Source organism: Giraffa tippelskirchi, chromosome 9 (genome assembly GCF_054371585.1).
Source record: "Giraffa tippelskirchi isolate mGirTip1 chromosome 9, T2T-mGirTip1v1.2.pri, whole genome shotgun sequence".
NCBI classification, from domain to species: domain Eukaryota; kingdom Metazoa; phylum Chordata; class Mammalia; order Artiodactyla; family Giraffidae; genus Giraffa; species Giraffa tippelskirchi.
Genome location: NC_137283.1, coordinates 133,474,710 through 133,493,790, shown reverse-complemented (window position 1 = coordinate 133,493,790; position 19,081 = coordinate 133,474,710). Strand labels below are relative to the sequence as shown.

Sequence of the window (19,081 nt, the reverse complement as noted above, 5' to 3'; positions counted from 1 at the left end):
TAAGAGGAGCCACTGCAATGAGAAGCCCGAGCAGCAACAAAGACCCAGCAAAAATGAATAAATAAATAAAATTATAAAAAAGATAGGTGAATGTGTAAATAAAATCTTTCATACTATGAATTACTTCCTGTTCATCCAGAACAGTAAGGAACTGGGATGTTCTGACGCATTGAATATCTAATTAACTCAGAGTTACTCAATTTATAGTTTTTTAAAGAATGAGAAAAAAATATAGTGAACATTAAAATTACAATAAAAATAATTTTCTCTGATTCTGAAAGTTGTTGGGAATCCTAAGAGTACATTAAGGCTGTCATTTGTAATACTTATTAACTAGAAAAAAATGGATTTATTTTACTTTCTAATAGTTTGATTGTGAATAAATGAAAGTACATGATATTTGGATTTATGTGGGTAACTAATTTTCTCTACATATATTTCAAGAAATGTTGAAGCTCTTTGAAACCAAGATCTCTTTGATGCAGTTTCTGCATATTCCTAGATTCTTATTTGTTTGCTAATGACTGAAACAGACTTAATTTTAGCTTTCTTTTACAAATTAAAAATTTAATCTTTGGTGAAAACAGATTCAGTGAAATAAAGTGTCCTGGAAATGTGTGAAGGAAGTGGAGAATATAATACTATTTCTCATTCTTTATGAAGAATTCCAGGTAGTGTCAAGTCAGGGGTTCATTTTCTGTAACATAAGCTAGGCAGAGTGGACGTTGTGTTCAACAAATGATACATGTTCACTAAGCAAAACAGAGTTACAAGCTCTCAAAAACAAAAGAAAAAAGAAAATAGGAATAGACAAACTGCACAACTAAAGGTCACATTACGCTCTAATAAATTTGATTGGTAGTTTTAGCTGACCCCTTTACCACCCCCCACATTTCTGTTCATGATTACTAACCTAAAAAAAAAGAAGACTGTTTTCTCCATTGATTTTTTTTTTTCCCCGCCTAGAATCAAGCAGAAGTCCTATTGAGTAATGAAATAGCATAGAGCAGACAGCAAGGTGGGAAACAGTGAATTCGATTAGGCAATCTGTCCTGAATAATCAAGAGGCTATACTAATATCTGTGATAAATCTAATTGGTGGGGAATTTTTTCATTAAAACAAGACAATTTTATCTAATCAAAAGAATGTACAATCTAATTGACTTTGGACCAGTGCCTCTTGGAAAGGACATTAATTACTGCTCTCCACTGCCCTCTCTAATCACTTACCATTTGCCAAAAATTTCAACCAAGCTGAAATAGAAAGTGAAACAATTGCCTTCTTAAAACTCCTTTCTCTCGCAGAGACAATGCACCATCCTTACATTTTGTCTGCCTCCCTGTGCACTTTTATTTTAGTCCACTCTCCTACCTACCTACCTTTTATGGTTGGCTTCCTCAAGACATACTCACATGAGACTAGTTCTGTCTATTGGTCTCATGTGTCCGTTGGTGCCAACTTGCCAATCTATATCCCTAATCCTATGACCTCACCCAGGCTCTAGGCCTCTCATTCTGCTATTTTTGAGGTCCCAGATTCCATACCTGTTAGTCTCTGGTGTCTCCAGTCAGATCCAAGCTCCTCCTCGTCTGGGTTTGTCATGCCTTATGTGAACTGGGCCACCCCTGCTTCCCTGACTCATACTGAAGTCATTGCAGTAGATGGACAGTTGACTGTTTTTTATTTTTTGTCTTAATGCTCTTTCTAAATTCATTATTTTTAGTTTTATTGTGTTGGCCACAAAGTACCTTTCTGGAAAAACCTGAACTAACTTTGCCACCAACCCAGTAAATCAACCTCATACTTCTCAGTCTGTTATTAAAAAGTAGATCTTGTGTTTTTTTCTTGCCTTTGATTATTCACCATACCAATGCTTAGCCTCCATCACTTCCATTTCTCCATTGTCCTATCTCCCCCTTACCCCCTGCCTCATTCATTCCTGTCCTCCACCCCGTAATCTGTATACTCAGCTGTTATGTTGGTGCAAAAGTACTATGTGGTTTCTGGCCCTGAATTTTAAATTGTTATAACTAGGCTCAAACACATCGTTATTAACCAAAATAGGAACCATTACAATCAACACATTTTTGCCAATGAGAAAAAAGATTGTTTATTCCTATAGCATAAAAATCTGTGCCTCTGGATTCTACAAACTCTTGGAAATCATTTTCCATATCCTAGTTGTGGAAGCATTTTCCCTGCAAAAAGTTGTCAAGATACTTGAAAAAGTGGTAGTCAGTTGGCAAGAGGTCAGGTGAATATGGCAGATGAGGCAGAACTTGGTAGCCCAATTCGTTCAACTTTTGAAGCATTGGTTATGCGATGTATGGTTGGGCATTGTCGTAGAGAAGAATTGGGCCTATTCTGTTGACCAATGCTGGCTGCAGGCGTTGCCCTTTTCGGTTCATCTCATCAGTTTGCTGAACATACTTCTCAGATGTAATGGTTTCACTAGGATTCAGAAAGCTGTAGTGGATCAGCCTGGCAGCAGACCACTAAACAATGACCATGACCATTTTGGGGAGTGCAAGTTTGGCTTTGGGAAGTGCTTTGCAGCTTCTTCTCTGTCCAACCAATGAGGTGGTAGTCGTTAGTAGTCATATACAATCCACTTTTCATCTCGTGTTACAACTGGATCGAGACATGGTTCATTGCAGTTGCACAGAATTAAGACGACGCTTCAAAATGATGATTTTGTCGATTTTTGGTCAGCTCATGAGGCACCCATTTATGGACCTTTTTCACCTTTCCAGTTTGCTTCAAATGCCAAACAACCATAGAATGGTCAATGTTGAGTTCTTGGGCAACTTCTCATGTAGTTGTAAGAGGATCAGCTTCAGTGATCCTCTCCATTGATCATTGTCAACTTCCAATGGCCAGCCACTGTGCTTCTCGTCTTCAAGGCTCTCGTCTCCTTTGCAAAACTTCTTGAACCACCAGTGCACTGTATGTTCATTAGCAGTTCCTGGGCCAAATGTGTTGTTGATATTGTGAGTTGTCTCTGCTGCTTTATGACCCATTTTGAACTTGAATAAAAAAATCGCTTGAATTTGCTTTTTGTCTAGCATCATTTCTATAGTCTAAAATAAATATAAATAAACAGCAAGTAATAAGTCATTAGCAAAAAACATAAAGCAAGAAGTGCACATTAAAGTGATGTATAACATAACCACATTTATTTAAGGATATATTCCAGTAACAAATGGCAAATTTCAACAATGCAAAACTGCAATTACTCTTGCACCAACATAATGCCATATACTTTCTCCCTTTCTTACATCTTTCCTCATTCTGTTCTCCCAGCCTGAGGCACCTTTTTATTCATTTCAATGAAGTCAGAATTATTTTTCCTTCTTTCTTTTTTTTAAATTCGTTTATTTATCTATTTTTTAACTTTATAATATTGTATTTGTTTTGCCAAATGTTGACATGAATCCACCATGGGTGTACGTGTTTTCCCCTTCCAGAACCCCCCTCCTACCTTTTCCTTCTTTCTTGAAGCTAACTTTGAAATCTACATTGGTTTTAAAAATCTATTTTTTAGGTTTTTACTATATGAATTACCTCTGTTTTATAGTTAAAGTTTTGGTCAGATTCTTACTTACCACTTGTTTGCAGTGTGCTCGTCAGTCCTCCAGGTATTTTAAGCCCCTCGAGAGCGAATCAGATTCTCATGCTTGTCTTCTGGTAAAGTACTATTTACTGTAGAACCAGGCAGATAGGAATTGTCTATTACTTCATTTGGAATTTAATGAATCTTACATTTTTTCCCCAAGCCTCTGTCTTTAGAATATTTAAGCCTTCTCTCTTTTATTTTCCTCCTAGAAATTCATTTTATAGACAACATTCAACTTGTGAACCTGAAGAATTTTGACCATTCCAAGTCTTAATGCCACACCACTGCTCCAGCGAATTTATACTACGACTGGTTACAATGGCCAGAAGCCTGAAGAATTAAAATGCCAACACCAAACCTTACCTTAACAGCTCTGGTCTATACCATTCCCTCGCATTTTAATATATTGTTTTGTTTTATAACCACTTCTAAATATTATTTCTTTTCTTTCTTTTTTTTTTTTTAGTTAGAGAGTTTTGTTTTTTGTTTCCTGTTTACTTTGTGTACAACTACCTGCTTTTTGTGACTCATTTTGATCAAATGATAGTGAACAAAGCCAGCCATAGCTGGTACGGTGCTGTTCACTGGAACAGGTGCTGTTGTGCGGAAAGGAGACTCTGTGACTAATTTTGATAGTGGCTTTCCTTCTTCCGGATGCTTCCCATTGGGTTCTTAGAAGTCAATATTTACAGAGTTTTCAGTTTGCGGTAAATACACTGTATGAGAAAATGTTAATGCAGATTTAAAAGTGTTTCTTACATTATGAAAATTTTCTAATGTTTTGAAAATTTCATTGGGGCTATTTTTTGATAATGAACCCTTTTGACTTTCCAGTCCTGTGACTTTTTGCTTTGGAGCAGAAAGTCCAGGAATCTGCAGACTGGAGAACTATGATGAAGTTCACTGACCACGCACTGTGTTCAGAGACCCTGTCGCACCCACAGTGCCGATCCTTCTCAGACACGGGCTCTTCGGCAGCATTCCAGAAACAGGAGGGGAGAGACAGCGATTTCTTCCCTCCTACTAAAATATTCAGGCAGCTTAAAACCTTAGTGCTTTCTTTCTTAACATGTCCAAATTTCCATACCTTCCATTATTTGAACACTTGTGTAGAACACTTGGCTTTGTATTAAACCCCCTTATCTCCATGTAAAAACTGACCTTTTGTTTATCAAACAGGTGTATCTCTCAGATAGCGTGATGATTCACAGGTGTGAGGATGCTGGAAAGGAGGAGTAGGGCCATGGTGGGTTTTGTTTGACAGTTGTAAGAAAGTTACACCAGTAAAGCTGATGCCAGAGACCTGATAGGGACGTATTAACTGTATTGAACATTCTTTCCTTTGCTTTGCCCCCATGTATAGTTATGATGCCAGATTAGATTTCTAGCAGCTTCAAGTTGTATTAAATGATATTTTGCTTTCTGTAATACTGTTATAAAATAAAGTTTGTTTATTCTCTAAACTTATCACTTCTCTTTTTATGAAGGTTTTAAAAAATAAGCTCGAGTCCTCCTGTCAGTCAGAGGTTCTAGTATTTTGTGGGATGTAGCATTTTTTAAATCTGTTATTCAGATATTTTATAATTTCATGCTGCTGCCAGCTTCACCAGTTTCAAATAGCTAAAACAATGTCAAATGTTTGTAAATCTACTCTTCAGAATGCCAGTTCCTTCTGCCTGGTTACATAATCCACCCCCAACTTGTACAAGTTCTCCAAGGCATATTTTTGCTTGTTTTCTTTGTGTATTTTTTGTTTTGTTTCAGGAAGTATTTCAGCTGCACCGTCTAAAATCTGGTCCCCTGCTTCAGTTTTGCTTAACAGTCCTCTGAGCCTTAATGCATCAGGCGGAACGGGCTCTGCTGAGGGCTGTGCCCATGTCTGAGCAGGATGGTTCACTGTGAAGCTTTTGCCCAGACTCATTTTCTTTCAAATGTTAAAAGCATTATACAGCAAATGACCAACAGGGTAAGGTATATTTCGTTTAAAATATTCTGAAGAATGTCTTTCCCTAGTTATTTAAAGTGAACATGTTAAATATAATTTGCACGACTGTCTTCTTTGGGATCAGTTCCCACGGAATTCTCTCTCACCTTGTGAAAGATCTTTCTAGCTTTCTCTAGAATTATTACATAAACAACTCCTCCTCTCGGGGAAACCTATCTCAGCAAGCCAAGCCATAGAGATATAACGGAACCAAATATGACTCTGTAAATATAATTTGCATCAGAAAGTGTGTATATGTAGCATTTTTATTTAAAGCAGAGGTTGATCTTGCCAGAGTTTTTTGAGAACCACATCCTTCTAAATTTCTAATGATAGCTACAGTGATAGGAGACTAAGTATGTCTCTGGCAGCTCCAGAAATGCCATGTTCAGTCAGGGCTCAGTTCTAGCAGCTAAGATGGCAAGGACAGAGTTTGGGGTCCCAGAGATATTTAGAATATCTGTGGGGGACAGATATTCTATGGGGGCTTGGTACCCAAGAAGCATCTGGGAATGATGTTGATCATGCCACCTGTGATAATGGCAGCAAGACCTTCTATTTTAGTATTTTGTGTTCCTTGCAAAATAATTCTCAGAATGTTAAAATTTCATTGTGTGAACTGAGCTTTCAAAATCCCAAGAGGTAGAATAAGAATGTAGGTCAACAGGGTTCACTGCTATGAGATATCCAGGTGCTAATTGTTTATCTTAAGTCAAAAAGCAATATAATTTGAGGGTGGCAAGCAATAATTCCTTTTAGTTATATAGGGTTTTTATGACTCTATCACATAAACCTTCCAGTGATCTTGTATGGAACACAGGAAACAGAATAATGCATATTCCACAGGCCACATCAGGGTGAAAAATGATATTGTTAAAAAAAACGCATAGAGTTGGTGAATTTTTGGCATTTCACTGTTGTGAGTAGTTGCTGTTTCCCTTTGTGATGCGCACAGCATTCCTCACTGCATAGACCACAGTTCATGGAGTGATCATCAGCAGGACCCCAGTCATAAAGCAAACTAGTATAACTATGGCCCAGCATGGACTTTTAAGTTTTCCCCTTACTTATGGATAAAATTGTATGATGTCTGTGAAACATCATATAATTATCTGAGAATTCAAAATAATATGAGGATAGGGAGGAGTGAGTTGTGCTTTAGGTGAAACAAGATTGACTGTGAATTGATAATTGCTAAAGCCAGGAGGTGGTAAGTAGAGGTTGGTTATTTCATTCTGTTAAAATATTCCATGATGAAAGACTAAGAAATCCCACAAAAGTCCCATGATTTAAAACGAAGTCCAGTCATGAGAACATTGCTCTTCTGAGCATAGTGCTCTGGTCAGTTTCGAGTAGGGTCTTACACACTTGCACAGGACATGTGAATGTCACTGCTAACACAATGAGCATAGGCCTAACTATATTTGCAGAAGTCCACATGGGCTTGCATGGATCCTCGGATGCACCTGTTCATGTATGTACCGGGATCAGGCCACAGTGGGGAGTTGACCCCAAAAGAACACAGTTGGCTGGCAAATCTGAGGTGTCCAACTCCTGATCCTTGGCCAGGGCCCAAAACACTGACCCTTTGAACAGTCATGATGCCAAGTTGGGTTTATAGTAGCTTCAAGTTGTATAAAATGTTTTGCTTCAGAAACACAGCTTTAGACTCCTACAGCTGGGCATTGCAATGCCTTATGCTGAGTAACTGAACCATGTGACTTCAATGAAGGTACTTAAACATCTATGAAGTGAGGGTAGTAATACATCCCACACCAGGTATATTCTCATGGTTAGATGAAGTAAAAATGTATAATGTGCCTAGTGGAGCCCCTGGCACAATAATGCCCTCCAAAAAGTTTACTGCTGTGAGTATTAACAGCACTACGTGAATTAATCCACCAAAGGTAAGTAATGGGAGATTCTGCCAGTCTGAGCTGTGTTCTTGTGAGAACTTTGCAGAATAGAATTCTATGTTACTTGGGAAGCCTGTAGGGAAAGTTTTGACTTTGAATTGTGTAGACCCAACTTTCCTGTGAGCCCTGCAATGTCAGGAACCTGATATGGTCTACTGATCCATCGTAAGTAAGGTGGCCAGTGTAAGAGGCAACACAGTTTTTTCCTAAGATTCTTGACTACAGCCTTCCTTACCACAGACGCCTTGATGGACTTCAAGGGTCTAGGCTTTCTCCCAATATATGCAAATTTACAGGTATACTCATTTTTCCTAGAGATTAAAAAAATTATTCCTGGCTCTCGTTAAATTCTCAAAAGGCTCTTTATTACCTCAGTAAAGGTTTGGAATCTCTGCTTTTAACAATTTGGGTTTTGGAATATAGATTGGAATTTTAACAGAAAGAATTTCAATCTGGTGGTGGTGGTGGTGTTTTTGTTCAGTCGCTAAGTCGTGTCTGACTCTTTGCAGCCCCGTAAACGGCAGCACATCAGTCTTCCCTGTCCTTCACTATTTCTCTGAGTTTGCTCAAACTCATGTCCATTGAGTTGGTGATGCCATCCAACCATCTCATTCTCTGTCATCCCCTTCTCTTGCCCTCAACCTTTCCCAGCATCATGGTCTTTTCCAATGAGTCAGATGTTTGCATCAGGTGGCCAAAGTATTGGAGCTTCAGCTTAGCACCAGTCCTTCCAATGAATATCCAGGGTTGATGTCCTTTAGGATCATCTGGTTTGGTCTCCTAATTATAAATAAAAATTTTTAGATATGTACTTCCTGTTCTGTCACTCATTTTTCAGGGTGAAAGCCTTTGCATAAATGCTGATAAACTCTTCTGATGAGCACAGAAAACAAGACTCAGGAGCATTTGTTTGGAAAAATTCTAGCTTTTTATAAACAAGTCAGAAAATTGATTTACAAAATGTGTTTAACAGTTACGACTGATTTCTGAGCTATGGTTTTGCCAAAGAACTTAGATTTCAAAGAAAAGCTGTTGTTGGTGTGTGAAAGCGTATATCTGTTCTTGATTTTCCAGTTGCTACTATAATATATCTAGAAAATACTGGAGGTTGTTACCTGGTCAAACTATTTATAAATAAGTTTTTTCTTTAAAGGATTGTGAATAATACTTTAGAGAACATGGTGTGTGCCCTTCCCTGCCCCATTTTCTGTTTTATCAATATGTCTAAGCTTAGAATGTGAAGAAACAGTCATGGACTTGTAGTGTCTCGATGCCACATTTCCAAATTACCCACACAGTTAACAAGATGGATGATGTTAACAGCTTTAGGTTCGCTCTGTAAAATAAATTTTGTTGTTGCTGTTGAATAGATGGCAATATAACAGCACTTACAGCATCCATTGTTTTATTGAAAGTCTCATGTCGGGGAAATGGAGTTGAGAGTTCATTCAGATACTAGAACATTAGAAATAAGGTTAGTAACTATTGAAGGGAGACCACTTAAGAGCATGTTTGGCCCCTAATGAAATGCCTTGGCGTGTAGGAAGAAACAATATAGGGTGAAATATTAAGGAGACCACCAGCCTGGTCTCGGTGACAGCAGCCATGAGCAGGAACCTGCTAGACTCTTAGCAAGTGGAGAGCAAAGATGTGACTGGGCAGCTGATTGGCTGCAGTCTGTGAGGGACTCATCAAATCTAGTACAGTGCCTTCAAGCAGATGGTAGTAAAACCCTTGGACTTGGTCTCTCCATGAGAAAACTAAAGTTTCTATTTCTCTCTGCATATAAAAACATTCATGACTCGACTCATGATTTCATTAGAAATTCCTTGTACTCTCATGTTACCCAACAGCAACAAAGAAATCAGGTCCTGCATTGCACAACTGGGTTATGCTAAAAATATGTATGTTTAGAGCTCCTCTGTTACCATAGTAGTTGAGATGCATTTTCTCTGCTAGGGCAAGGGTGGTGGAATGCATCCCCCAGAGTCATCAGTCAGGCTTTGGGAGTGCCTGTTTCCAAGAGAAGTTGGAGCAAACCTTGGTGGCTGAACCTTCTACACCTTCTGTCAAAGAAAGCATTTTTACATAAGCTGATTTCCACCAGAGGCTATAACGAGATCCCTCCCAGAACTGAAAGAATATTGTTACTCCTTCCATATGGCATGCACACTTATGCTAAATTACCTCAGTCTGGAAGCCCCAGCAGACATTTTCCTTGTAATCAAATACAATAAAACCCAGAAATGAGTGTCTCCAGTTGAACAGTGAATTTCATATTATGCAATAAGTGCAAATGGAGACCAATAACTCATTGGATGCATATGAAGAATTGGAGAGTGAGGGAGGAGAGGGGAGCGAAGCAGAGAATAGCATTCTTGCTTTGGGTCAGCCACATGATCTTTTGCATGTTTCTATGTCACTACATAAATGCATTTCTATCAGGTGAACAAATTCATTGTTTATAATCAGTCTAATAGCCTGTTAGATTCATATGCAAACAGTGGAATATAACCAGACTTACACTTAGGACATGTTAAGTGTCTTTTGCTAACATTAACTAGGAAACTGATGAGCAGGGTAGTACTTTAAACTACTACTTTGAATTAAATGTTTCTTCTCAATTACCTAGATTGGCTCTTTGGGGCTCTCACTGAAAGACTCCTGCTAGTGAAATTTTTCTCTCTTTTTTTTTAGCCTACCTCCCACCCCACCCCACCCCTATTCCACCTCTCTAGATCATCACAAAGAGTAGCAGTGACATTTATACACTACCATGTGTAAAATAGCTAGCTAGTGAGAAGCTGCTGTATAGCACAGGGGCTCAGCTTGGTGCTTGCGGCTAGTGAAATGTTGACTTCTTTCCATATTTAGAAATGCTCCCTGATGTTTGGTTTTCGAGGCAAGGTCTTGGGTTGTTCTCCGTATGAGTTCCATGAACATTGTGTTCTTTACTTTTCTCACCAAATGGCAAGTATTTCCAAGTGATGTCATGCTGAAAGCTACCTTCATGATGATCCGTACCCAGTGAAGAGAGGCTCTTGTGGGTTCTCACAATGATGATGTGATTTGCGAAAGCAGCTGGGAAAGGAGGAGAAGCAAACCAAGGGCCAGAAATAATGCCTGAAAAGGTGACATTTATGCCTTGCTGAATGTCAAGAGGAGGAAGTGGGAACTCACAGGGGGAATACACAGGCACTCATCTTTTGCTATTCATTTGATCTCTACCAGAGTTTCTTCACCTCCAAAGTCAGAATAATGCCAGCTTCCACGGAATTATGTAATAATGATGCTGAAGAATTTTAGTTTGAAAATAATGCCCTTCAAAGTAGACATGGTTCTATAAAAGTTTGTGTTACAAAAGTTTTTAAGTATCCAGTCCATAGACCATCTAACAAAATCCTGGGACTCTGAAGAACTGCTGGTTAAGCTGAGTCTCATAGCTGTCCTCTTGGACAATAGCTGCCACTTTTCAATATAGTTCGGACCAAGCATCTTAGTGTTCTTTCTATCTGCTGTGGATCTGGTTTATTAACCTACTTTATTAATAAGCCGTTGACTGTTACTCTCTGACCAGCGGAAATCCACTGTTCTTTAGCCACTGATCAGTCCCGGACAGTCAAATCCGCTTCTTTCTCTGGTAGGAGGGAGAGCCAGCGTTGAGACTGTGTTGGTGATCAGGAGTCTGTGACAGTTCTTCATTAACTGAAAGGAAAAATACCAGTTAATACTTCAGAGGCAGCTGAGTACCCCTGGTCATTTACAGCTGCTAAGGTGCAATTGGCCAGCGCTTCTATCCTGGTGGTTACAGAAGTGATGGCCATCAGAGCAACTACTACTGCAGGATCTCTCCTTTGCTTCTCAACCTCTCCCAAAAGAAATGTAAATGCTTATTTCTAAAGAATGGTCATGGTTAGACTGGGCAAATTACCACTGTAATAAAAATTGTTATATGTTAAGTATATTTTATATTCAGTAGATTAAGTGTTGATTAAATGTATTAAGACTTCCACATCCAATAAACATTTATTAAGCCTGTCTAATGCAAGGCCTAGGGATATGGAAATGAGTAAGAGAGGGTTTCTGTCCTGCTCCTCCCCGCCAAAAATGTGGTTTCAGCATTTATAGTATTTAGACAAGTCAAATTTGACTGCTCTTTACCTTTTGGTACCTTTGACTGAAAGCTGAGATTCCATTTCACTTACTCCTTAATCCCTTAAAATATAACTTCACTTAAAGCTACTGAAATATTAAAACTTATCAGTGATGTCATAATTACTAACGTGTCATTTTCTAATCCCCAGTTTTCCTCCCTCTTTAGCATTTGACATGAACTCCCTTCCCGTGACCCCCACCCCAATCATGCTCCTCCTCTTGGCTTTTATTATGTAGCATCTTTCTGCATATCCTTATCTGCTCTGGTACTTTCACCTGTTACTGCTCTTGCAATAATAAATTTGATCTTTAGCCCTGAAATCCTGACAGTTATCCTTTGAGATCTTCCTGATACATCAAAAAAAAAAAATAATACAGCCTTCTTTCTGACTATCACCAACATGCATAACAGAAACTATTGTTACTCTTAAAAGTTTATTTTCAGAATTATAATTAATCAAATTATCGAAGCCAGAGACAAGGAGTTTTTAATCTGATAGGAGATAATATATGTTTATAGAATTGAACCTAAAGATGTTCTTTTTGGCCCACACGTCAAATCCTAGCAATTTATTCCTTGCCAGGCACTTTATATACCATGTACCCCAGGACACGAGCACTCTGTCTGACTTTCTGTGATTCCACATTGCTTGTCATCTTAGTCGAGAGACAGTACCTATGCATTGGAGGCTATCAGGTCTTAGGTTACACGAGCCTCAAGTTTTAACAGCTAATCTTTGTTGATCACTTTTGTGCCACTGTGAAAAACCTTTGTGGGTCTTATTTAATTCTTATGTTGTAGTCACTTACTCTTAATTTACAGATGAACAAATGAAGGAGTAGAGAAATCAAAATGAGGCAGTTTGCCGGAGATCATAGAAACTGATGGATTTAGGATTTGATCCCAGGCAGTCTGACTCCAGAGCCCATACTCTCAGCCACTCAGTTTCACTGCCTTTCCACGTAGATTATTGCTAGTTCAAAGGTATCTTCCCATAGCCCATGCCTTAGGTTATAGACTCATTGCAATGTGAGTAATTTCTTCCCTCATTCTTCATTACCAAAGGCTAACTGTACAACAGATGCTTTGAATGAGGAGCCAGGATACAAATTGTAGAACTGAGAGTGGGTGATCTGAATAATGACACTGAAAGAAGAGAAATAGAAGAGTGAAAAACTAGGGGAGAGAGACCAAAAGGAAGCCCGTCGTTCCTCAATGAGCTGTCTATCCTGTAAACCAAGTGTGCGTGCCAGGCTCAATGCAGAGAGCAAGAGAAATAGCTTCATTTCATTTTAATGGAACTTTTAGGAGAGCATAGAGAGATTACACAGGTGAGAATAGGCAAGTGGCTGTGAGAACACCGGAGTTTGTAATTGAAGAATATTCTGCAGGCAATGACATTGTCTTTGTTGGGCCACAGGTGAAGAAATGTAATCTCTCTGATTCAGAGCTAAGTCTTCATGCTGAGAAATCACCATCATCAATAACTATCCTGTTAAAGAGATTGATAATCCCCTCAAAATTTTTGTAAAATTCTTGCCTTCTTTAAATTCTCCCACCGTTGGCTCTCATGTTGGTGATAAGCTTATTTGCCTGGGCTGAAAGTATTCCTCCATTCAGCAGATACCTACTGAACACCTATTCTGTGTTCAACACTCCAGGGGTAGTGTTTTAGCTGAGAGAGCTATTTCTGGAGCCAGATAGCCTGTCTCTACCATTTTCTGAGTGAGTGACCTTGGGAAATTTACTTAATTTTAAGTACATTTTTTATAATTTATTTTATTTTTAAGTAAAGGTAATTTTGTCTTCAAGTTTAATATGGCTACTGACTTCCCAGGTGGCACTGGTGGTAAAGAACCCGTCTGCCAATGCAAGAGGTGTGAGACATGGGTTCAATCCCTGGGTCAGAAAGATCCCTTGGGGGAGGATATGACAGCCCACTCCAGTATTTTTAGCACACACACAGGTATATTTTAATGATAGTTATTATAATGACACAAACACTCTCTTCTTAGAATTCATATTAATAAATCAGCAGGGGTCATAATGACTTAACGTTATTCAGAAAAGGCACTGTTAAAAACCTTACGTCTATTACCTCACTTAATCCCCACACCAACCTTACAGCTACATTCCGCCTTTAATTCTATTTTACAAGTGAAGAAACTGAAGCTTCAAGAGGTTAGGTAGTATGCCACTTAATTGGACATGCATCCTAAGTCACTTTAGTTGTGTCCAATTCTGTGTGACCCCATGGACTGTAACCCACCAGGTTCCTCTGTCCATGGAATTCTCCAGGCAATAATACTGGAGTGGGTTGCCATGCCTTCCTCCAGGGGATCATCCTGACTCAGGGATTGAACCAGTTTGCTTATGTCTCCTACATTGGCAGGCGGGTTCTTTACCACTAGCACCATGGGACAGTAAATGTAAATGGATTATTTTATGGAGACTTTGAGGACTCTAATCACTTTCTGTAAAGATTGTTTGATATGTTGAGAGCTTTTACACAGTTGATTTATTCATGCTTTGACAGACCAGTCAAGAATCACTGTTCCCTCAATGGAATCTTTTGACAAATGCATATGTTATGATCTATTGAAGATTACATACTTAACAATTTTTCTTTAAAGCCCTCAATTTTAGCTATGTTTTTCTTCAACTAATTGTTACCAAATATGTTTTATTTTTAAATGCCCAACCTGTAAGATAAATTGCATATGTTTAAAAAAAAAACAAAAAAGTTTAGGCAGTATGACCATTGTTACAGAGCTGAAATTCAAACTCCCATTTGGTTTGACCCTTTCGCCTGAGATCTTAACAATTTCACTCTGTTAACCCTTAACTTACTCTGATTTCTCTAAATCCTTTCTTTTTTTTGTATTGCTAACCACCAAAGCGTGTGTGTGTGTGTGTGTGTGTGTGTAGATTTATAAAGTTCAATGAGAGACGCCTAGCCACACTGCACATTTTCAATACTTCATTTACCTGTTTAAGAATGTCAGTCGCTGAAGGTCAGAACCTGATCACTTTTCCTGACCTTATTTTACATCTAACTCCATACAAAACTTTCAGGCTTTCAAGAGACACAATTTCTTTTTCATAGTGACTGTGTCTGGCAATGTTGGTTATTTTAGCAAGCAATTTGTTCATGATCAGGGTGATGGTATTTTTAGTGGCACTGAATGTAGCAGTTTAGAAATGTCAGGACTTGGGGAGGTAAGATCATCAAAACTTCCACCCACAGAGAGGTGACATGTCCCTGGCAGAGGCTGATGAAGGGTTTGGTGATGGAAAGTTCAAGAATCAGACCTCTACCTCAAGAGCTTACTCAAGGCAATGGAAATAGATTGAAGAGTGCAGGATGTTAGGGAATTTCCTTTCTTCCTTTGCAAAAAAATTGATGTTCTCTACATACTAATTAAATTTACATGCACCATTACCTCCTAAGGCTTGAAATGTGGGAATTAATGATTACGACACCTCCACATGCTTTCCATCACATCTTAAAATGTGTCTCTTGCCTGATGGACTAGGATGTATGAGGCAGGCAAGATAAGTTTCTGTTTCAGGATGCAAGACTCTAGGGTTCTGCGAACATACTAGTTAATCCGTCAATGTCCCTTTCTTTACAGGACAAAGTAGAAATGATTACACTTGCCATAACCCTGGTTGCAAGATTGATGACATGACATTTGACCATCTGTTTACAGTTTTTAAGTGGGAGCTGCTAAATAGAGATTCAAACTGGTGATATTTTATTTGGGGCCAAATGATCTCTTTTGCCCTCAAACTGGAGAGAAGATATATAACTACTTGCCCTTAGCAAAACAGTTACAGAAAGGACTACAATTTTAAAAGCTATATGTTCTCAGAGGTTTGCTTTTTTTTTTAAATAAGAAAGGGAAATTTGGAATTCGAGGGATTGGATCCACATAAAAATGAAGGCATACCTAGCCTAAGGTTGTCTGCTCACACTGGAAAATGTAATCAGGAATGACTCCCAAAAGGAATGCAGATCCTAGATGGGAGCAGAGAGAAGCAAAGGAGAGTGGGAAGACTGATTTCAAATTTGTTTTTTGGTTAACACGACATCATCCAACTTAAGGAATATTACTGGGTTTTGTTGATATTACTAAAATAGCTATTAACCTGTCATATTAGTCTAACATTTGGGTACATTATTAACACTTAGTCAATCAAACTACATTGCAGTTTCATTCTTTTCAGTTACAGCAGAATAGTCTCAATCCAAGACTCAGCAGCCCGTGGCCCAACCACTTTAAGCTTCCTGAGGTTTCTTTTTTTTCCCCACCTTAAGACCACAGTTTCATAGTAAATTCACACCAAGCCATCAGATATCTATTAGAGCTTGACATTTACCAAACACTCTGATAGCACAATGATGGCATGTTTCCTTAGTAGAAGTTCAGTGGATGAGAAAGAAGTGTATGTGCACACACTCACAGGGACTTACACACACATGCACCCCTGTCAGGCGGACACAGCAGACCATGTAATACCGTGTAATGTTTGTGAATCTATTGGCCCAAGAGAGACTAGCAGTCATGTGTCCAAATTGCTGATTCACAGTTCATCTGTCTTTGAGGGGCTGCAGTGAAGGATCCCCCCAATAGGTCTTCAGAGCCCAGCGTACCATCCACACTGCTGATGAGATCAAACTTGCCATGTTCCCCCATGAAGGTATCTTAAGAGGGCCTTTATTGAGAAATCCCTACACACTCAAAAGATGTGTGATTCCAGGCCTGCAAGAAAGACGGATAGTCCATGGACTTGTTTCAGATGGGTGCCACGGGAAAGGACCTCTAACCCTGCCCTGGGTAGCTTCTCACTTACCCTCCATCAGCTTGATCCTGAAGTAGGCAATGAGAAGGAGCAGCAGCAAAGTCACAGGCAGGAAGATGCCAGAGAACAGGAACCAGCCTGGAAGCTCTCTCAGGAGCTCTGACAGCACAGGGCTCATTGCCAATCACACAGATCCCCTACCCCGGGCCAGTGGGGTTTGCACTCCAGGTAAGGTCAGCTTCGCTCAGAGGCTACACTTGTTTTCTTCTGGGGCTCTGGCCTTTGCTCAGCACATCTCGGTGGAAATTTTTGTGGACTTTGCTCTATTTAAACAGCCCCATGAATTCTGAGAGGATTGCTGGCAGGTTACTCTGTAACTCAGTTACAAAGTGTAGTGGAATTGAAAGTTGATTCTCCCAGGCCATTCCAGAGATGAGTGTTTATTTGCTGAGGTTGGGAATGACACTAGGAGGCATAGATTTCTTTGTATTCAGTTTATGTGATTTGAAAAGTATCTGAGTTCAAGCAAACCTCTTTGTTATATATATGTGTGTGTGTGTGTTAGTTGCCCAGTCATATCCAGCTCTTTGCAGCCCCCTACACTGTAGCCTGCCAGGCTCTCCTGTCCATGGAATTCTCCAGGCTAGAATACTGGAGTGGGTTGCCATTTCCTTCATTTTATATATATATATATATATATATATATATATATATAACCAATATATTCCCTGATGTAGAAAAGAATTTTTCCTACATTTTCTAAATTTCAGAGAAAAAAAATCACCATGTTAATGTACCTGTGTCTAGAAAACCTGAAATTTCCTTCATACAGAGTTGATACAACCAATATCGAGGAAGGAGAAACAATATTCTTTCCATTTGTAAAAACTCTTACTAGTATGTCCTGCTCTGAATGCTTTTCCAAGCAGTGCACTGGTCTATTCAGTTATTTGACAAATACTTAATTCTGCTATAACCCAACCTCTTGACTAGATGCTGGATGTATAAGAAAAAATCACGGTACGTGCCCTCTGAGAGTGGAGATGGGCACAGAAAGAGCAAATGGCCACAAGACACGATGATGGAATGGATGGTGATATGGTCCCTGATCCTTCTCCCCTTGGTGCATCAGTTTGTGCTTGCTGCTTTAGCAGTTGGCACCCTCAGCTGTCTTCTGCTCGCACATTCCTGTGGCCCATCTTTGGCAGTAGAAGGTGCCCCCTGAATGACAGTGATGTGGCTTATGTGGTAGCTACCAAGTTTCTGAGAAAAGACTAAAAGGGCAAGCATTGGAGACTGTGTTGACATTGGCTCATAAACTGAATTGAGTTGCCATCCACTTAAGCTTTAGTGAAAAATAAATTGAAGATACCGATCTGCTAAGCTAAAAGCAACTAAAAAGTCACTTCTATAATGAAAAGTCTCCTAGTGAATTCGAAAATTTGGGGAGGGAGATTGGTAGCCACTCCTTGGGTTGATTTCTCTTCATGTTCTAACTCTGTTCCCCATGGCCAATTGGTGCCTGCCTTGGTGAGTGGCTGGCAGACTCTACCAAGGACATGCTGTTGTCACTGCGTCCTGAATTATCTTATCAAGGGTTTCATATGGCTATGCAGAGTCTTTGTGACAGATGGAAAGTTTTCACCCTAATCTATAAAACAGTAGAATCGGGGGGATGGGGTGGTGTCTGGTCTCCGGGATGCTTAGCTGGCTTCCTAAGCAGTAAACAGTAAATAGACTTCTGTCAGACCTATCCCTGAGTGTTTCATATTTTATTATAAAGGACATTACTTTTAAAATTTTGATTCCTGATTGTTGCTGGTATTAAAATTTTTCTAAATTTATGAAAAATACCACATTACTGGGAACTTTTAGAAGATTAGATATTAGGATTTGTTAAATATTCTTTAGAGCTTGAGAAGTTTTTTGAATAAAGGCTATTTTCCAAATTCACTCTGGTTGTTTGGATTATGCTAAGTAGGTCTAGCAGATAGAAGGATGAAGAGTGAAACACTGGTAATCAGCCTATTTGATTAACCAGAATCTGGGGTGGGTTCAATAGAGTGTGCAATTTGCTACTGTAATGAGAGCAAATTCTTTACCTACATTTCAATTCAAAAGAACTGAAAATTCTTTTCAACATGTGGTGGGTATAATCATTAAGGTCATTTGAAGATGTATATCTGTGAAAATAGAGGGACATGTTACATTAGGGGTTAAATTCTCCTGTTATTTCCTTAGTAGTAAATGAGCCCATTGTTGATTTCCATGACAATTTAAGGCACAAGTGATTGCAAATGTTGATATAAAATTTCTACAGGATGATGTTTACACCCTATTATGTCCTTAGTGACAGATGGACAAAGCCTTTTTTAGATAGTTGTGACCTATTGAAGGTAATACCAAACCCACCAGGCCTCTGACTTGAATTCTGCGTTCATCTGAATAAGTCATAAAGGATGACTCATTTCAGCGACTTGCCATAGGGCAGTTAAGGTTCTGAAGTTCATCAATAGAAGATGCCAAAGTACCATTGCTGATATCTAGAGAATCAAATTACATAGAGCAGCAAAACCAATACAAAAAAATTAAATACAAATGA

General features: G+C 39.0%; 2 protein-coding genes across 51 annotated transcripts in view; one reads left to right on the top strand and one right to left on the bottom strand.

Moving 5' to 3' along the window:
* EPB41L2 (erythrocyte membrane protein band 4.1 like 2) overlaps nucleotides 1-5,080 on the top strand; it is a 205,982-nt gene extending 200,902 nt beyond the window's left edge. For all 50 annotated transcript variants that reach the window (XM_081529041.1, XM_081529039.1, XM_081529031.1 and 47 more), the window contains one exon: nucleotides 3,827-5,080. The gene's annotated coding sequence lies outside the window, so the exon portion shown is untranslated. The remainder of the gene's footprint in view (nucleotides 1-3,826) is intronic.
* A 5,184-nt stretch (nucleotides 5,081-10,264) lies between these two features.
* SMLR1 (small leucine rich protein 1) lies at nucleotides 10,265-16,657 on the bottom strand. Its single transcript, XM_081529043.1, has 2 exons — nucleotides 16,531-16,657; nucleotides 10,265-11,222 (listed from the first exon to the last, which is right to left on the bottom strand). The coding sequence occupies exons 1-2, from the start codon at nucleotides 16,655-16,657 to the stop codon at nucleotides 11,137-11,139; spliced, it is 213 nt and encodes a 70-aa protein (XP_081385169.1). The 3' UTR covers nucleotides 10,265-11,136.
* Between the last annotated feature and the right edge of the window lie 2,424 nt (nucleotides 16,658-19,081).

Coding starts and splice junctions, on each gene's coding strand:
- SMLR1 (XM_081529043.1), bottom strand. CDS start 16,657: ATGAGCCCTGTGCTGTCAGAGCTCCTGAGAGAGCTTCCAGGCTGGTTC. Junction 11,223..16,530: donor CAGGATCAAGCTGATGGAGG/GTAAGTGAGAAG, acceptor TTTTCCTTTCAG/TTAATGAAGAACTGTCACAG.